Source organism: Tenrec ecaudatus, chromosome 10 (assembly GCF_050624435.1).
Source record: "Tenrec ecaudatus isolate mTenEca1 chromosome 10, mTenEca1.hap1, whole genome shotgun sequence".
Classification (NCBI taxonomy): domain Eukaryota; kingdom Metazoa; phylum Chordata; class Mammalia; order Afrosoricida; family Tenrecidae; genus Tenrec; species Tenrec ecaudatus.
In genome coordinates, this window is record NC_134539.1 from 100,398,490 (window position 1) to 100,418,999 (window position 20,510).

Genomic DNA, 20,510 nt, shown 5'->3' on the forward strand with positions numbered 1-20,510 from the left:
CTTTTTGATATGGTTTTAAAGCTTACAGAGCACATGGCTTTCCATTCAATAATTCATAAACACTTTGTTTCATGACATTGCTTTTACACTTCCCATCTCTTCCCTGTGCGTAATGTTTCCATCTGCCCTTCTATTCCATGCCTATCCATTCCTGCCTTCTGAGCTTTCTCCCTGGGAAGATGCTGCTCTTTATTAAAAATTAATCCTACTGGCAAATACTTCACATGCCATGAAATTCAATCATTCAGTCATATTAAGGGGAGTTGTGCAGTCATCACCACAATGAGTAAATTTCAGAACATTTCCTTCTCAGACATTGTTGTTAGCTCCCCTTTCTCCCCTCCTCCGTTGCCATGTGCCTCAGTCATTATTAATTCAGTTACTGTCTCCACAGATCTACTCATGCAGGATCTCATATACAGAAAATCATGTAAAGCGCAGACAGGAAGCTAATAAGCAAAAACGAACAACCAAAAAACCTGCCAGCAGCATGACTAGTTAAAACATAGAAAAACCTCAATTGGAAAGAAAGTAGAAAATATTAAGAATTTTTTAAAAACATTTAAAATGAGCCAGAAGGGAAATTAAATGATAAGGTGTTACATTTTTGCCTCACATTTTTACCTGACTTTTCAATGCTCTCTGTCTGATAACAGAACTGTTCACATCCCTCAACTATGTTTGGAGGGCCTTCACCAGGGCTAAATCCAGGTGCGGACCCTGCAAATGGATTTTAGGTTTACATCGTAGTCCATAGCCTTCTGCAAACCAGGTGTACAGAGTATATACTCTGATACCATTCCCTCCTTTGTATGTGGATTATATTGCTTACAATCCCTGGATCACACAGGCTGGTGTGCTTCTTGCGTGTGAAATTAGTGATGCCTCACTGAGATGACTGCTTGTTGGAAGAAAAGCCTCAGATACTAGTCTTTCTGATAGGCAGGCACCAACTGGTTTCTTCACTACTCTTAGCTACGGCACCCGTATCTTCCTTCAGTGATCTCTTCATAGAGTGAGTATGGAGTAGGGCTATGTCTAGATTTGGGCTAGAATTAAGTGTGAACCCCCAACCCATCCATTTACCTGTGGTTTATATATGTCTTGGGTCAACTTTAGAGACCTCATTATCATTTTATGATAAAGAACATTATAAATCACCCCCTGGGACATAAGGCAATTCTACTGATAGTGTCACTAATTTAGCCAATGGTATATAGACTTTTTTAAAATTATTTTATTGGGGATCATACAACTCTTATCACAATCCATACATACATCAATTGTGTAAAGCACATTTGTACATTCGTTACTCTCATCATTCTCAAAACATTTGCTCTCCACTTAAGCCCCTGGCATCAGCTCCTCATTTTCGCCCTCCCTCCCTGCTCCCGCCTCCCTCCCTGCTTCCCCCTCCCTCATGAACCCTAGATAATTTATAAATTATTATTTTGTAATATCTTACACTGTCTGACTTCTCCTTTCACCCACTTTACTGTAGGCTGGCTACTAACCATATTACGTGAATTATTGACTTGCACAGATTCCACTCTTAAGTGATTAAACACTATTTACACAAACAATAGAGGTTAGTGATAGGACAACATTTTCAGTAACACTCCCTCACCATAGCATAACCATGCCTACCAGATTGATACATGTCCTAAGAAAGCAGGGAGGGCATTAAAATAGTAAACCTATGGCAAGCTCAAGCTCTCACCCATTGGGCACCCTCAAAGCAAGGGGTCAGAGCCAAGTGCAATGACCGCCAGTTTCATAACCTTGGAGAGCCATCATCTGCTCCTTCAAATCCTCGACTGTTTCAGCCGTAAATCTGCTACAGGTGAGTTTGAGACAAAGCTCGGTTCAATTAGTGGAGTTTTCATATTGAGTCCTTATGGTGTGGCCTATGAAGGGTGTTGTACATCTTTTTGTAATTATTATTTTTTATTAAATAATTTTATTGGGGGCACATACAACTCTTATCACAATCCACACATCCATCCATTGTGTCAAGCATTCTTGTACATTTGTTTCCCTCATATTCTCAAATCATTTGCTTTCTACTTGAGCCCCTGATATCCGCTCCTCATTTTTCCTCTCCCTCCCCTCCCCTCTCCCCCATGAACCCTTGATAATTTATAAATTATTATTATTTTGTCATATCTTACACCGTCTGACACCCTCCTTCACCTGCTTCTCCACTGTCCATCCCCCAGGAAGAAGGTTATATGTAGATCCTTGTAATCTGTTCTACCTTTCTCCCTCACCTTCCCTCCACCCTCCCAGTATTACCATTTTCACCATTGGTCCTGAGGGATTCCCTGTATTTCCAGTTACTATCTGTACCAGTGTACCTCCTCCGGTCCACCTGGATTTGTAAGGTAGCATTGGGATCATGATAGTGGGGGTGGAGTGGGGAGGAAGCATTTAGGAACTAGAGGAAAGTTGTATGTTTCATCATCGCTACACTGCACCCTGACTGGCCCTTCTCCCCGTGACCCTTCTGTAAGAGGATGTCCAGTTGCCTACAGGTGGGGTTTGGGTCCCCACTCCGCACTCCCCCTCATTCACAATGATATGGTTTTTTTGTATCTTTTTTTAAGATAATTTTACTGGGGGCTCTTACAATTCATAGCAAACAATTGTGTCAAGCATATTTGTACATATGTTGCCATCGTTTTCTATACATTTGCCTTCTATTTGAACCCTTGGTATCAGCTCCTCTTTTTACCCTCCCTCTCGCCCTCCTACCCTTGTGACCCCTTCATAAATTTTAAATTATTATTTTTATATCATATACTGACCACAGTCTCCCTTTCCCCATGGTTTCTCCCCTCTCCCATCCACACCTTCCCCCACCCCCTCCTGGTATTGCTACTCCCCTGGGTGTTGTGCATCTTGAAAGGGCAGAATCTAAAGTCAAAGTAGTCTATAACACAGAGGTCCTCAACCTGTGGGTCGCCACCCCTTTGGGGGTCAAATGACCCTTTCACAGGATTCGTCCAAATCATAACAGTAGCAAAATTGCAGTGATGAAGTAGCAACGAAAATAATTTTATGGTTGGGGGCAGTCACCACAACCTGAGGAACTGTATTAAAGGGTCACGGCATTAGGAAGGTTGAGAACAACTGCACTAACACATGGCCTGGACTTGGCATGGTTGATCATTCTAAAAAGTGTGTGCCTCCCTGCCTGGTGTTATTGTTCACCTTGTAAGCCAAAGTCGGCATGCAGCTCTGTCAGAGAGAGAACGACAGGGCTTTCTACTCCCATGAAAAGTTGGAGTCTTCAAAACTCACACAGGCAGTTCAATGAGTCAGAATTGATTCAATGGCAGTATCTTTGGGGTTTTCTATTTTTGTTTTATTGTTTGACTGAAAGTTACACTGTGGGGTAAGTTCAGTCCCAGGCTTGTAGGGTAACTAAGGGCCAGGGCCACGGGGGCCTCACCAGTCCTTGCCACATCAGTAAGCCTGATCGTAATGATTTTGAGTGTTGTTCCACATATTTCCACTACTCTTTGCAGCCGAGTGACCAGTAGTGGTAGCTGGGCATTAGCTAGTTCTTCTGGTCTCAGGGTTATAAAGGCTGAAGTGTACATGTCCCATCAATCCTTTGGGATAATTGTTTTTTATTTTTCTTCACTCTCCTTTGTTCTGGATGAGGAAAGACTAAGAGTTGACCTTAGATTGCCACTGGTAAGCATTTAAGATCCAAGCCACTACCCAGCAAAGTAAGATGTAGAACATTGTCTCTATAGCCTGTGTCATTCCAATTGACCTTGATGGTCCCTTGGACTAGGGTCTGGAGCCAACTGAAGTCACTTTTGGGTTAGTTATTATGTGCCGAGGCCTATAGCCTTCAAGCCATTCAGAAAGCAGTTACTGAACCCTTACACAGCCCAGTTCCCTAGGGGTGAGGGACCCAGGATGAACAGAACCCAGGATGATCTACTACTGTTAAACTTTGAGTTGCTAGGGCAGACCCGAGTACTCCTCAATGGTGTAGAAATGACTCACAGTGTGGAGAACAACTTCCAAACATGCTGAAGTCAGGTGTAAGAGAATGGGCAAGGATTTAAAAGTGGGTCAAGGGCCTGTGAAAACCAGGAGCAACAGAAATGAGGGTGAGGGGTGGGTAGAAAAAGTGAACAGACCCCATTGAAAGTCTGCTCTGCACTCATCTCTGTTCACATATTGCCTCATCTTTCCACGACACCCGAGGTAGCCACGGTTTCCCCCATTGAGCCTATGGAGAAACTGAAGACCAGAGAAGAAAAAGAATCCCCAGGGGGACTTATGAGTTACCTAGTTCTACTGTAACAAAAAGTCTCACATGTGGTTGGCCTTCAGGAACAGAAATTAGTTCATAGTTCTGGAAGCTAGAAGTCTGAACTGAAAAGGACACGGGCAGGACAAAAATATCCCTCTCTCTGCTCCAAAATCTGCATATTTCATTTCTGTAGACCAAGGTGTTCCTGAGCACATTGTAGATGTATCTTCACGTGACATCTGTATTACAGATATGTCTTTTTATTGTATGTATGTGCCTCTCTGTGTCTGTGGTACCCTTTGTGAGACACCATTCAGAAGAAATTAGGTTTAGAACCCAATCATTATTGGTATGAACTTGTGTAAAAATTATACAATGTGTCTCCTCCGGTTTCACAAGGGGGTAGGAGAATCAGCAGCAGCAGCTTCCCAGGGCCACTTCCTGTAAGTCTGAGGTCAGATGTGCCTCCACCCTCCAACTTTCTTACCAATCCTGACATCAATTACTCCTCCCATTGCATACTCTCACTCCTCAGGTGGGTTCAATGATTTATTGCAGTAGCTGCACAGAGCACACAAACCATGCTCACAATTATGGGGTTTATTAGGAAAGTTGACAGCCTATAATTCAGCATCAGAAATGCTCAGGACACAGTTCGTTGGTCAGGACAGAGTCTTCCAAGCCATGCCCACAAGCGAACCTCACTCTGGTCCTTGCAGTGTCTTTTGGCGACATGTCTCTTTTAGTAACAATGGCAAACTCTATTAGCACTGCACTCCATTCTGCCCTAAGCTTCAACCCAAAGATGCTCAGTTTTAGCTCCATGGGTCAGTAAACATACCTCTCCAAATTAAGTGCCTGAAGGCAATCCACTCTGAAAGCTTCTCTCCTGTCCAAAGGCAATCAGGTCTACTTGTTCTCTGGACCAAGAGGCTCACTCCTCTGCCTTTTGGTCTGTTCCTCCCACTCTTCTGCCACTTCCTGTGTCACAGCTTTGTGTCTCCTGGATCTCAGGGTCCAAAGGACACACTGCTGGTTTTTCTTTCTTGGCAGTAGTAAAATCCCCTCTCCTGGGGTTGAGATGTCTTCTTTTATACCCAACAGGGTAGCATAACAGACCAACCACGAAGGTAGCATTCCAGGTTTTTACAATCAGGAGTAACCCTTAACAATCCCGCATACCTAAGTCAAGTAATCAATCCACATTTCCCCCACCGTCTCTTAACCAGGCCCATCAAGAAAAAATTGCTTAATGGACATTACAAAGACTGTGGTGAAAAGAGTCATATCAAATCCTTCCTTGTCCCATGCTTTGTTTACTAAAACTGAGAGTAAAAAGAAAAACCTGGCTTCCTAGCTGCATTACACTCAAGGGTTTGGAACTCAGCCTATATCAGGGACAGGGGTACAATTCCGTCTTTAACAGAGAAGCTAATGGTTTCAGAGCCCCCACCGCTCACTTCAAAAGGCACAGAGATTAAAAATGTATCCTGGAAGGAGGAAAGCTGGGGTGGGGCCAGTCAGACCATGGCAATACCAGTTTTCCTCGCTTGTGCCTGCACAGCTATATGATTAATTTCCCCCTTTTATTGTTTGCTTTTATTTCAAAAGCTATGTGTATATAGTACTGAAAAAGAAAATTGTAGATATGATGGACTCTTACATCCCTATAGACCTCTCTTAAGTACTTTCAGGTCCACACAAAGGAACAAGGGCAAAATTTCACTTTGTTGGCTAAAAAACCATAGTGCAGGGCTGTGGGGGAAAAGGCAAAATAAGGAAACTGGGAGGAAACTTCAGGTGGTAAGTCAGCAATGAGGAGATGGGGGGCAGAGGGGAGTTGATAGGAGTAATCTCCCCTCCAATGGCCACCTTGCCCCAGCAGTAGCCAGCCTTCATCCACACACCCACATATCGCCACCTCGCTCCTCCAGGCATGCTGGACCTGTCATAGGGAGTCTGGACCTGAAGCTTGGGTCACTGACTGAAGAAACCCAAAGCTTTGACCCTGGTGTTCAAAATTAGGGCCTAGAACAATGGTGGAACTCATACTACAAGCCACCAGAGCCCCAGGTGCTTGGTCAGGGAGCCCAGGAAGATCCTTTACTTGCCCCAGAGTGGGTAGTCTTCCCACTCCTTGTGTTTCTGACTGATCCCAACTGCCTCCACACTTAATTCTTCCCAGACTGTGTCTCGGTGAGACTTCGTAGTGAAACTGAGTGGTAGCCCTGCTCGCTGATCTCCAGGGATTCCCTTCAGTTAGGATTCCTAGATTCAGCAGGAAAATTGAGAAAGGAAGTCCAATGGTTGGCCTTGAATATCCATTCTCTTGGATGGGAACCCTTGAAATGCTTGCCTCACTACTTGTGTTCCTCTCTTCCCAGCTCCGAGTTCAGTAGTGTCACATGGAAAGCTTATAATTGAAGGTGACAGGAGAATTTCTGCAAAAACTGGAAATTATAAATATCAGGGACCCTTTCGTACTGTTAGAGAGCCGGTGGATAAACATTTGCCAGCGTAATGCTGCCTTTCAAGAATGTAGTAAGCCAGGTTACTTTGTTTCATTTTTAAAGAAAAACTGACAACAAGATTTTTCTAGAGAATATCAACATTTCAGATAGTTAGCAACACATTAATTCTTTAAAAAAAACAAAACACAAAAGACGTGAGCGGGGCCAGCAGAACCTGGCTATGATTACTTCTGAGTGGACATTCAGTAGCCTAGAGTCCTAGTGGCACTGTCAGGAAAGATTGGGTTCTAAGGGCCAGGAGAGTGGTTCAAATCCACTAGCTTCGCCTTGGGAGAAAGATGACATTATCTTCTCCCACAGAGGGAACCCTGTACAAGGTTGCTGTGAGTGGGAATCCGCTCGACGGCAGTAGCTGTGGGTTGGTTTTCTGTGTGCGTGCTCTGTTTGAGCAGTCCTGGTGATGCACTGGGCTTCAGCACCCGAAAGTTTGAACCCACCAGCTGCTCGGAGAGACAGAGACAGGGCTTTCTATTGCTACAAACAGTTGCTACCTGAGAAACTCATGGGCAAGATGATAAATTTGAATTTGGGGCACGAGTCTATTTTGTGAAGGAGAAAGCACCTTTTACCCCCTTAACGAGTTACAGTCTCAGAAACCCACAGAGGCATTTCTACCCTGTCCTACAGGGTTGCTATGAGTTACCACTGACTAGCTGACAATAGTTGAGTTTTCATCTATTTGGGGGGTATAACTTGTCAATTAAAATGAGTAAAATAAACATTTCTCAGAGTGAGTAGCCTAGAGGCCCAGCAAGGTCTGACAATCATAAAAGGCTTGGGTTGTCTACAGGGGTGGCTATTGGGACTGCTTTCGTTCGCTTTCATTTGAAGGCGTGACTATATTTGTGTGCGGGCATTTTGTCTTTTCCTTCTTCCATTGTAAATATGTAACTGCTGATGTTCCTCTCCCACTGGTTTATTCTCTTGCCTGCTATCCTCTGGTATTTCAACTCTGCTTTGTTTCCACTTCTGTGCAGCTTTACTTCCTTGAGGACCACTGGGCAGGGATGAATGCACCAGTGCCCTCTTGGCGTGGGCTCAGCGTGATAGGAGTTGCTTGGGGTGGCTGGGATGCTCTCCAAGGAGCCAGGAGAAGAGCAGGTGAAAGCAGATGAGGAACCCAGGAGCAAGTTCAGCAAAGAACCACGTTTTGTTTCAGCAAGGTCCATATCTCATTAAAAATGTGAAGGAAAAACTGCAAATGGTTGTAGAAAGGGGTTCGCTAGACAAGGGAGTAGAGGAGGTGGTTCATGACATAGACCTTGAAACTAGACTGCCGGTGCTTAATTTTAGCTCTGCCTCTTACTGGCTACTTGACCTGCAGGGAGTCATGTGTTCATTTCCACATCTTTAAACTAGACTAATAGCAGTACCTACTTGGGGGAGTGATATTAAATAGTAAATGAGTTCATCCACATGTAAAGCCCTGGAGAGAGTGGGCTACGAGCACTCTGCCAGTTTGCCTCCTGTGTGGGCTTGCATGCTGCTGCTTTGATGTTGGAAGCCACGCCACCAGTTTCAAATATCAGCACGGTTGGTCACGCATGGTGGATTGATCTCAGCAGAGCTTGAGAATAAGGCAAACTGAGAAAGAAAGGCCTGGTAACCTACTTCCAAAAATCAGCCAACAAAAACTATGGATCACAACAGAATCTGCCTCATATGGTTGTGGAAGATGGGCCCCTGCGTTGAAAGGCACTCAAGATACATAGTAGCTGTACAACCGGCAGTCATGAATGTGATGCAGGGTCAGGAATGTTTCATTCCATCGCATGTGGGGCTTCCAGGAGTTAGAACCAACTTGATGGCAGTGAACGGTAACAAGCAGAGCAGGCACTCTGTAAATGTTAGTCTCTGTGATGTAATCATGCCAGTCACGCGTGTGTGTGTTGGTTGTTCTTTATCCTTGCAGGATGGATGGATTGATGAAGACAGTAATTGAAATGATTACCTGGGACCCAGGGGAGGGGATGGGAAATGGGGAGTCAACATCAATGGTACAAGAAGGAGAGACTGTTCTAAAGTTGATGGTGCAACCCTTCTTGATAGGATTGAACGATTTTATGGTATGGTATGTTAATTATAGCTCGATAGTTAAAGAATAAAAATAACTCCGTGCCAAATAGTTGGAGTCAAGTTGACCTATGTGTGTCAGAGTAGCAGTGTGCCCTGAGGGTTATCAATGACAGCTTTTTTTGCAAGCAGATCACCAACCCTTTCTTTTGATCCATCTCTGAGAAGACGTGAACCTCCAGTCTTTCAGATAGTATCTTGGCGTGCTGGCCATTTGTTCCATTTAGAAACCACCTCTGCATAAGATACTGTAGATTTGCCAAACAATGAACTACGTAACATCTGCAATGAATAAGGAGGACCAGGGAAGAGTTAATGCGTTTGAATTATGGCATTGGCGAAGAATGTTGGAAATACCACGACTTCCAAAAGAACAACGAGCTCTGTCTTGGAAGAAGTACAGTTAGAATAGCCATTCGCATCAAGGCCGGTCAGACTTGGTCTCAGGAGGGATCGGTTCCTGGAAAGGGCCATCGTGTTTGCTAAAGTAGAGGGGCCTCAAAAGAGAAAAAAACCCTTGTGGTAATCCGGATAGACTAGAGACAAATCCATAGACACTCGTGTGTATAAGGCAGAGTTTGATAGAAGGGTAATTGTACATTAAGGAAGCATCCCAACCCAGTGCAGTCCAAGCCATAAGTCCAATATTAGCCCATATGCCTGATACCAATCTAGAAAGTCCTCTTCTGACTCAAGAAACACATGCAATGATGCTGATTGCAGAAGATCACAGGCCAGTGGGATTGTAAGCATCTCAGCGCTGGCAGGGGCCTCCATGTGACTTCTTCAGCACCCAGGGCTGCATCAGGGTAGGTCCATGTGGCTTCTCCAGCTCGTAGAGCGTAGTGTCATGTGTCTGGTCAGTAGAGCATCTCCAAGAGAGTGAGCTGAAAGAAAGGATGTCTCCCACCACCAAGGAGAATAAACTAGATTTCCCAGGATTCTCAGGAGAAGGCCATGCCCACACAGAAGCCTCATTGGCTATGACCTGACTAACAGAGTAGACTCTACCCCTTCACTCCTAATCTCTCATGTTGACAAATGATTATATAACTACCACAACCCTCAATAAGATGGGTTGACACAGTGGCGTGCAAAATGGTCTCAAACAATTATGAGGATGGCATGGGACCAGGCAATGTTTTACTCTGCTATACATAGGCCATGAGTTGGATCCCACTTGATGACACCTAACAACCACCACAACCTGTCATCAGTCATGAGTGCTTCAAGATTAGATTCCTTTTCCTTGTGGTATTTATTCCCATCATGGTCTTGAACGACACCCGTAAGGAAAAATCCCCCAAAGAGGTCTGACAACAGCCCGGGCAAAAGCTGGACTAATAACATTTAAAACCATACTTCCTTCCAAGGACAAAATTGTACTTAATTATTCACATGCTCTTTCAGGCTGGCATATTGGTTCAGAAGCCGCACCAGCTGCCGACAGCCCTTCCCTGGCCTCCCTCCTCTGCCTTCTCTCGCTACCCTTCCCAGTAACTTCTAGAAAGGCTGTTATGTTTCCATGTCTTTGTAGGTGGATATTTTCATGCTCTGTCAGATCGATCCAGTAGCAATGCATAACCACTGTGGGAAATTTAAAAAGAACACACGTGTGTGGCAATTGCCAGAGAAATGACTCTGCAATTTTGAAAGGTATAAGTTATTGCTTAACTTTGTTTCCCTCCAGAATCTTGCTTTTGCTGTCCCGGTCAGCTCACAAGGCCTTGGCCTCTCTGCGTCCAAGGCTATCATCAACCAAGGCATATCCCACCACCCTGCCCACCAGCCCCATGCCCCTCCAAGCACCCCTGCTCCCTCCCTCTCCTCTTTTAGGGCATATGCTTCCACAGCATGCCGACTGAGGCCAGAAGCCTCAAGAACCAGGAAATCCATTAGCAGGGACTCTGGAGTGCTCCACCAGGGCTCTTTCCAAAATTCCAGGGTGAAACAACCCATCCCCTTGGACAGGGAGGATTTAATAAGACTAGTAGAGAATGTGAACTCATGTAGCTGAGGGGAACTTGCGACCTAGGAGCAACTTGCCAACAGGTTCCCTGATAATTGACAAGGGTGAGCAGTATCGTTTAGCCCAGTGCTGCTCAGCCACCATCATCACCAGCAGAAGCAGAAGCAGTATCTCTTGGGAGCTTGTCAGAAATGTGGACCCTCAATACCAAACAAATCTGTGGCTGTCGAATCAATTCCAACGCATAGGGCCTCTCTAGGACGGAGTCGAACTGCCCTATAGGGTTTCTAAGGCTGTGAATCAGACTCTGTCATCTTTCTGTAGTGGGTCAGTTAGTGGGTTTGAATGCCACCTTATGGGCCACAGCCCAGGGCTTAACCACTGTGCCACTAGAGCTCCCCAGGCCCACGCAGGACCTGCTGAAGCAGAACCTACATTTTCATACACTTGCCCAGTGATTCCCATGCACAGAGAGATAAAACTGAATAAGCACTGTTATACAACAACCACCTCAACCTGGCTCCCAGTAGAATGGCCTGCAGCATTCAGAAACCAAAGATTCTGATTCCATTGGTCTGGGGTAGTACACATGTGGTTTTCATTCGCACTCAACAAACTTTGAGAATGAGAACTTGAGAAAGAGATTGCCAGATTAGGAGGACAGTCTCTCTAGTGGCACAACCAGTTGAACCCTGCCTAATGCCCCAAAGGTTAGAGGTTTGACTCCACCCAGAGACATCTTAACAAAAAGGCTGAGTGATATACTGAAAGGCCACACTCTCGAGACTCTACGGGGAGCATTTCCACTCTGCAGTGCATGAGGAAGCCATTGGTTACATTGACTCAGTATCGGCTGATTTATTTGGGGTGCTCTTTGTGGGAATGGTTCTGGCATAGCAGTACCCCTGGTCTATGTCCACTAGATGCCAGTAACACTGCCCCCACTCCCAGAAGTGAAAACCAAAAATGTCTGCAGACATTGCCAAGTATCCCCAGAGGGTAAAGCTAACCCCCAAATAAGAACACTGATGTCTACTTCATCTTTGTTTTTATAAAATGAAACCTGCCCCCCCACCAAAGGCACAATTTTTTATTTTGTGGAAACTGTGGCATAGTGGGCTACACATTAGGCTGCTCACCACAAGGTGACTTTGAAACCACTAGCTCCCCTGCAAGATAAAGATGAGTCTTTCTATTCCCATAGAGAGGTACACTCTCCGAAAGCACCCAGGGGTGGTTCTAGTCTATCCTGTAGGATTGCTATGAGTCAGAATTAACTCAGTGGAAGTAATTGTGTTTGTGTCTTTAAATGAAGACGTGAAAACAATAATTTTAAGTTATCAAGAGGTCGCAAGGATGGGAGGGGGGAAGGGAAAAACAGAGCTGAAATCAGGGGCTCAAATAAAAAGTAAATGTTTAGAAAATGATGATGGCAATATATGTACAAATACGCCAGAAACAATTGATGTATGGAATATTGTGAGAATTGTAAGAGCTCCCAATACAATAATTTTTAAAAAAATTAATGATAACAAGCACGAGTCTTTTCAGAACAAATCAAGTTACTCTGAAGAGTATACAACTCTATTTATATTTGCTGGGAACCGAATACATGACGGTCACCATGTTTCTCCTGGTAGCGACAGTTTGGAGAAGTGCTCATTAGCGGGAGCTTTTCCCATAAACTTGTTGGTGCTATAGAGTCGGTTCCAACCCATATCAACTCTGTGCACCACAGAACCAAACACTGCCCGGTCCTGCGCTACCCTCACAGTTGTCCCTGTGCCTGAACCCACTGATTCAGCCATTGTGTCAATCCATCTCATGGAGGGCCTTCATCTTTTCCACTTTCCCAAACATGATGTCCTTCTCCAGGAACTGCTCTCCTGACCAGAGGTCCAAAGTACATAAGAGGAAGCCTCACCACCCTTGCCACTAGATTGCCTGGTTTTAAACCCACGTTGCTCTACTGACCAACCATTAGACACAAGGCAGGTTTATTTGTTCCTATTTAACCCTTTTTGAAAACCAATTTGTAAACTTGCAGTAAGATTCAAAAGTAAGTCTAGAGAGGTCATATCTCCCACCCCCACCACTCCCCACCACAGCCTCTCCTAATGTAAGCATCTCCTAATGTAAGAACCCTTGTGCCATGATTGCCAACAAATTTCCTGGCTGCCTTTTACCTCAGTTTCCTTATCTAAAATGAGACCACCCATCTTATACAGCTATTGAGAGGATTATGTAAAATTCTCAGAATCCTATCCAGTACATCTCATCTCAAGTACTTGATTAAGGTTTGGTTATTATTTTGTCATTCTCTGTGGCTTTAAAAGCTCCCCAAACCCAGGTGCCTGCAGTGTAGAAAGATAACCTCTCCCACCCTCTGAAAAAAAAACATTTCTCACCAAATCAAAACCCACTGCCATCCAGCCAATGCCAAGTCATAATGGCCCTAGATACAGGATTTCTATAAATCTCTATGGGAGCAGACAGCCTCATCTTTCTCCCTTGGAGTGGCTGGTGGGTTTGAACTGCTGACCCTGAACCATAGCACCACAGGCAGCCTTAAATACCAGTTGTGCAGTTGTGTCTTCCCATGTGTGCACCTCCACCTAACTGTGTTCACAGTTTTGTCCATAAGACCTAAGTTCCACCTGCTTCTGGACTTAGAAAGAGGTCTGGACTTTTCCAGGGCCAGACCTTCATGAGGGCCTCCAGCACCCCTGGTCACAGTCACAGGCCAATCAATGACTGGTTCCACGGACCTAACTGCTGTTAAAGCGGCGTGGAAATTCCAGGTCAACAGCCTCCTACCCTGTACAAACCAGACTGGCGTAATGTTCTCTTAGCGCTGATGCTCCCATATAAACTGCATCATTAAATCCGTGCAGTACTCTTCCTCCAGTGCCCCCCCTATAGAATTTTACACAGAAGTACAGATGCCTGCAGTCCTACAGTGCTTCCTAAATTCTTGCTGAGAGGGAGGATTCTCAGCTTGGATGTGGCAGGAGGGAATGCTGAGTCAGAGCAAGCAACAGAAAGGGTGGTTGCCTCTTGCCTCAACCTTCACCCCAAGTTATCAGGACAATTTGTAAGTGCTAATTGCACTCACCACCTGCTCCATAGCAAGGTGGGTGTTCTATACATCATGTGCCTAGAAGAACTGAGAAACAAACAGGAGTAGCAAACATTTTCGTCCTTATCACTTGCCTATCTCATCTTGCAGGGTAGTGACTGTGGTGAGGGGCGTTCTGTGGCAGAACTGTGCTCCTGAGAACTGTGAGGACAGACGGAACACAGTCTGTTTGGCACCAGGCTGTGCGCTAGAGACTGCTGCCGCCGGAATATACTTGGTATTCTGCAGGTCGGACAGACGTTTCCACCTTAAACTAATTTCTGGGACTCCAGATGGATTCAGTCATTGTTGCTTCACTTTGAGAAGGAAGCAGAGTCCTAATTCTAGAGCCACTAAAAAACAAACCAATAACAAAAAAAAAGCCCACCTTACTGCCACTGGGCCAATATTGACTCATAGCAACACTATAGGAAGGGGTCAAACTCCTGAGTTTTTGAGGTTGTCAGTTGTTTACAGGAGTAGAAAGCCTTGTTTTTCTCCTGTGGAGCTGCTGGTGGTTTCCACTGCCAACCTTACTGATTGCAGCCCATCGTAGAACTGCCCTGCCACCAGGGCTCCTTGAGATCTTCTGGAGCTCACCTATACTCACGGGTATTGGAGCTGTTTCACACACCTGCAGCCCTGTCTCCGTGGAACTAGGTCCCCCTGATTATTCCAGAATTAACTGACATGCTAGCAGCTTATTCCAAGCCTCTAGATCAGCAGTTCTCAACCTGTGGGTCATGGCCCCTTTGAGGGTTGAAGGACCTTGTCACAGGGGTCGCCTAAAACCATCGAAAACCCATATTTCAGATGGTCTTAAGAACTTAGGTCTCCAGGCGGGCCCACCCACATGCAGACACACCCATGTAAGAGTACCCAGCATTAGGAAGGTTGAGAATCACTGCTCTACATGATCCTAGATGTCAGGATTTTGAGAACCCCGAGCTGCTGAAAACATTCAAAGATACTCTAGGACCTGGTTAAGCAAAGCCGTAGGCTGGCCCAATGTGGATGTTTTTAAATGTTTTTGTACATTTCCCCCAGAAACCATGAGGGAAAATAGATTATTGAATTTCATTTTTGCTCTTGTCACAGGGGTCTAGAATGTGGGTCAGACCAAGCCAAGCTTCAGCTTAAATTCCCTCAGGCTCCATGGTCTTTAAGAAAAGCCCGGCTTCCTTAAATCATTGCCATCGACTTGATTCCAATGCATGGTGACCTTATGTTTGTCAGAGAATTTTGTTCCATGGGACTTTCAATGGAGGATATTTTTTAGTAGATCACCAGGTCTTTCTTCCAAGGTGCCCCTGGGTGGACTCCAACTACTAAGCCTGCGAGTGCACTAACCATTTGTCCTGCCCAGGTTCTGCCTAACCCCTTTAACCAAAACCAAACCCACTGCCACTCAGGCAATTCCGATGCATAGCCACCCTGTCTAGCATTTCCAAGACTGTAGTCTTCGCAGGAACCGTCTCGTCTTTCTGCCATGGAGCAGCTGGTGAGTTTGAGCATCTGACCACTTGGCTAGCAGTCCAATGCCGATCCCATGGAGCCACCAGGGCTCCTTGGGAAGGTATTTATAGCCCTTGCTTGCATAGTGGCTCTCTCACTCTGAACTATATCTAGGCTGCTCCACCCACCAAGGATCATCATTCCCCTTCTGGAGATAGAGACTGGAGCATGGTTACAGACGTTCTACCGATATGGCGCCTCGAGACCACAATTGGAATAATGATGGTCATATCAACAACTAGCATGCCAGCTGCGATCTGCTAAGCACTTCACAAACTTCTGCTTTCTTCACCCTTAGAACAACTCCAGATGTAGGTACAGGCATTTTTCTGTCACACAGTGTCAATTCACTGGTGCCACCAATTAACAGCTGTGTGTCTTTGAGTAATGCTTCTATATTATCACAGGAAACAGGAATGATGGATATACATGATATGTACACATCACATATGTGATAGATATAGAAGATTTTATGTGTGTGTATCCTCCTGCCTAAAAAAAAGCTTGTTATAATCAAGTGAGTTGGTACACAAAAGGTGCCCAGAACAGTGTCCAGTTTCAAGCTGTCTCCAACTCATTGCCATCTCATTATATAACAAGAGAAACCATTGCCTGGCCCTGGGACAGAGTGGGCTGCTAACTGAAAGATCAGCTGTTCCAACCCACCAGCTGCTCTGAAGGAGGAAGAAGAGGCTTTCTATTGTCGTAAGATTTACAGCCTTAGAAACCCAAATGGGTTGTTCTACTCTGTCCAATAGGAACTCCGTGAGGTGGAATTAGTTCTATGGCAGTGGGCATTAGTCCTATGTCCACTTCATGACCACTGGCGTGGTTGAGTCCACAGTTGAAGCTATCGTGATCACCCATCTCATTGCAGGCTTCCTTCGTTTTCATTTGCCCTCTATATTATCAAACATGATGCCCATTTCCGTGCAAATGCGCTTTCTCAAATCACTGCCATCGGGTCCATTCTGACTCAGAGATACCCTATAGAACTGGGTAGGGCTGCCACTGGGGATTTCTGAGATGATAACTCTTTAAGGGAGTACAAAGCCTCATCTTTCTCCTGTGGAGTCACTGGTTGTTTCAAACTGGTGACCTTGTGATTATCAGCCCAATGCTTACCACTCCACCACCAGGACTCCTAGTACACTTTCACTGTTGTCATTACAGAGGAAACTGACTCTCAGAGAGGTTAGCACCTACTGTGGTCCATCCACATTCTCTTAACACTTAGCTATAAATAAGGATGTGGTTGAGTAGGATGCTTTTAATTATATCCCTAATACCCAGCCGTGAAAGCTCGGGGTGCCAGATCCCTGGCCTGCTGCTCAGAGGAGGGGCCACAGCACGGCACCATGGTATTTGTGTTGTGTGTACCCATGGGTTCCCAACTTGCACTCTCACCCCAGCCAAGGGGTGCACTGGAGGCAGGTTTTCAATGATTTGTTCCCTAGGTAAAAAGCATTCAGGATGCAATTCGAGATAAGAAGCAGCGTTTCAACTTCCTAGGGGAGGAGATTAGCCTGAATCCTTCGGTTGGCATCTTTATCACCATGAACCCTGGCTACGCAGGCCGCACGGAGCTGCCCGAAAACCTCAAGGCTCTCTTCAGGTGAGTTCTGCCCAAGAGCTGTCTCATATATGAGTTTTGGACATCCTGGAGAACAATGATGGTAGATTAAAAACAAACACTTTCAATACCATTATGACTAACATTGCATTTGTTTAATATGGGTATTATGAGCCACATAGAACATATAGAAAAATACATTTAAAATAAACATTTTAAGGCCATTGCTACTAATCGTATATTTGCTTAATATGTGTTTTATGGGTAATATGGAGCCATGGAAAAGTAAATAAAAACTTACACTTTTAGTACCATTACTAATATTATATTTCCCTAATTTTGTTCTAGTCTTCATATGCATGTTTTAAGTTCATACCGTTTAAGTTCTATGTACAACTTTGTATTGTTTTGTTTTGTTATCCAGATATTTTCTTTCATAGTCTCCATAAATATCATTTTATGACTGCATATTCTTCTGTCAAGGACAGGTTCATGGTATAATTAACTAGTCCCTTATAGCTATGTATTAAGACTATTTCTACCATTAAAAATGTTTATACATAATGCTTCAACATACATGTTTATATATAATTTTTCCTATGTGAATGATTATTTCCTTTGGCTAAATTCCAAGAAGTGGAATTTCTGAGTTACCGGGTGGGAGCGTTTTTAAGGCTCTTGATGCACATTGCCAGATTGCTTTCTAAACAGAGTGGTAGCGAATTACCCTCTTGCTATCAATGCATGAGAGTGCATCTTTATTTTCCCCCTACCACAAACATTTTAAAATCTTTTTTACTTTGTCAAGAAAACACAATTACATTTTTCAGCAGGAGCTGTAGTCTCTGTTCTGTTTTCAGAAAAGGAAAGCCAGCCCCACAAAGAGAAGAGTGAAGGAGGCTGGAGGGTTCTGACTTGTCACCTCCAGGTTTCCTAGGAGCTGGTTACATATTGGGCTGCTAACTGCAAGGTCAGCAGTTCAAAACCCCCAGCTGCTCTGCAGGAGAAAGATGAGACTTTCTACTATTGTGAGCAGTTACTGTCTCTGGACCTTACAGGTGCAGTTCTACCTTGTCCTAGAAAGTCTCTATGAATCAGAATCAACTTGGGGGCAGTGAGTTGAGATGATCTCTTTCCTAAGAGAGAGAGAGCGAGAGAGCCTTCAAGGAGCTATGACAAAACTGTTTGCCTTGGTTTTGAACTGAGAGGCCCAGTGATCTCTCTGGGGATGCAAGTCAGTGCTTTCCTGGACTCTCAGAGGATAAGGAAGAGACCAGAGTACTCACTGGATAGAGACCCAAGTACTCACTGGATAGCGACCCGAGTACTCATTGGATAGAGACCTGAGTACTCACTGGATAGAGACCCGAGTACCCCCACTCCCTCTGCCATCGAGCTGATCAACTCAAAGGGACTCTATTGGGGTCTTGAGTCTGTAAAGCTTCACAGGAGCAAACAGCCTGGGGAGCACTTTTAAACTTCCAGCTTTGTGGTTAGCAGCCCAGAGCACCACACCTGAGTGCTTTAGTCCCTCACTGTGAACCTGGACCCAGGAGGAGAAGTTCCTGTGTCACTGGGCATTTGATCATCCAAGCAGTTCCAATTTTAACCTAGGGTTTGTCGGAATGGCAAATTTGCTCTCTAAACTGAGGGCACAGATTACTTTATTACATGCTATTTGTCTATACAACCTGTTTGTCGATTAAATAAATCTTGAATCAGAAGCCATAAAGGATGTAGGCTTTCACCTTGATAAGAAGTGTTCCGTACACTTTTCCTTGAATTTAAAAGAAATGCATTAATTGAAAAAAATTATGAGACAATGTTTCCTCCCAAAGCAACATGTCCCTTTTTGCATTTTGTCTTCACGAAAGCACTATCAGGTGACTTCTGGGTTGGAACTCAGGCAAGCTAATTCCAGAGGCTGTCCTCTGACCCACTTCAGTTGGGGCATCCAATGGTAATCAGTGTAACCACTTGACCTGCCTTCCCATAGTGTAGGCTACCTACTTTGCTTCCCAAATCTGTATCTAGTTTAGAATCTTGCTTTTATTAATTAATATTTTCCCATGTCATTAGTTTGTCTTCTTCAGCATTATTATTAGTTTTTTAATGTAATAATTATATACAAAATATTTGCCATTTCAACATATTTGCCATTTCAAGTGACTTCAATTATGTTTATCATTGTATGGCATTATTTGTATGCATGTGTGTGTAGTGGTTATGCCTCGGACTGCTAACCGCAAGGTCAGAAGTTCAAAATCACCAGCTGCTCCTTGAGAGAAGACCACGTTTTCTACTCCAGTAAATATTTACAATCTCTCAAGCTCACAGGGCAGTTCTGCCCTTTTTCTATAGGGTCGATATAAGTTATTATCAACATGTTGGCAGTGAGCTTGTTTTTTGCTGTTTTGGGGTGTGTGTATGTGAGAGAGAGAAAGGGAGCATTGTATTCCTTTGTGTGGATATACATGTTCAGATTTCAAGATCATTTTTAAAATGTAAGTATTTGGTTGAGGCTTGGAGCCTCAAGGAAATGTAAAATTAAAAAAAATAAAATTGTACTTAAATAAAAGTTTGTCCCATTTTTACATCAGTGTTGGTGAATGCAATTAAAGAGATGCAAATGTAACCACCTTAGCTTCCATTACATACCTAATGGATAAATGAAAATAAGGAAGTTTGCAATCAAATGTGTTTAGAATCAGGGAGAAATCACAGTTAAAATGTATATTTATAATATACAATATTTATTTTAAAAAGTAGCCTCGTGGCATAGTGGGTTAACCACAAGATCAGGAGTTCAGACCGACCAGCCACTGCAAGGGAGAATGATTAGGTTCTGGTCCCGTAAAGATATACAGGCTTAGAAGCTCTCAGGGACAGTTCTACTCTGACCACTAGAGTAGCTATGGGTCAGAGTCAACTTCGTGGCAGTGAGTTTGCCTTTGGGGGTTTTATCTAACATCCTGGTTTCTAATCTATGCCATTTGGTTTAAGATGGTGTTAATAGATTTCTACCTTGAGATCTCCGCGTTGGATATTTATGTTTGCCTACAATAAAGGAAGAGAGACAACAGGACTAACAACAGCATCTAGGGTTGGCCGAGGCACGGGTCTTCAGGAAGCGTGTCTCAAAGTGACCCAGAGAGACTTGATTCCTCCACCTTAGCCCCCGGCTGTTCTAGACCACTCATTGTACTGGTCATGTCCTTATGGATGAGGCACGCTAGGCTCTCAGCTCTCAGGACATGGGCTGTCGTTCCAACTCTGCCCCATGTTGGTTAAGTTTGTATTCCCTTGGGCAAGCCAGTGAGCCTTCTTCAGCCTTAATGAAATCACCTGCAAATGGAAGGTCTGGGACAAAGTCACACCTCTTTGCACCACTGACCCCTCCTCTGTGATGGAAGCCAGGTTTCTTGTCTTAAAGCCTCTCCTTCAGCTCTGTGATT

The 20,510-nt window shown here is 44.4% G+C and overlaps 1 protein-coding gene across 1 annotated transcript in view; it reads left to right on the forward strand.

Annotated features, from left to right (window-relative positions):
* DNAH9 (dynein axonemal heavy chain 9) overlaps nt 1–20,510 on the forward strand; it is a 419,100-nt gene that overhangs the window by 142,370 nt on the left and 256,220 nt on the right. Inside the window, exon 29 of the mRNA XM_075561068.1 lies at nt 16,940–17,097. Coding sequence (XP_075417183.1) covers nt 16,940–17,097 — 158 coding nt within the window. The remainder of the gene's footprint in view (nt 1–16,939; nt 17,098–20,510) is intronic.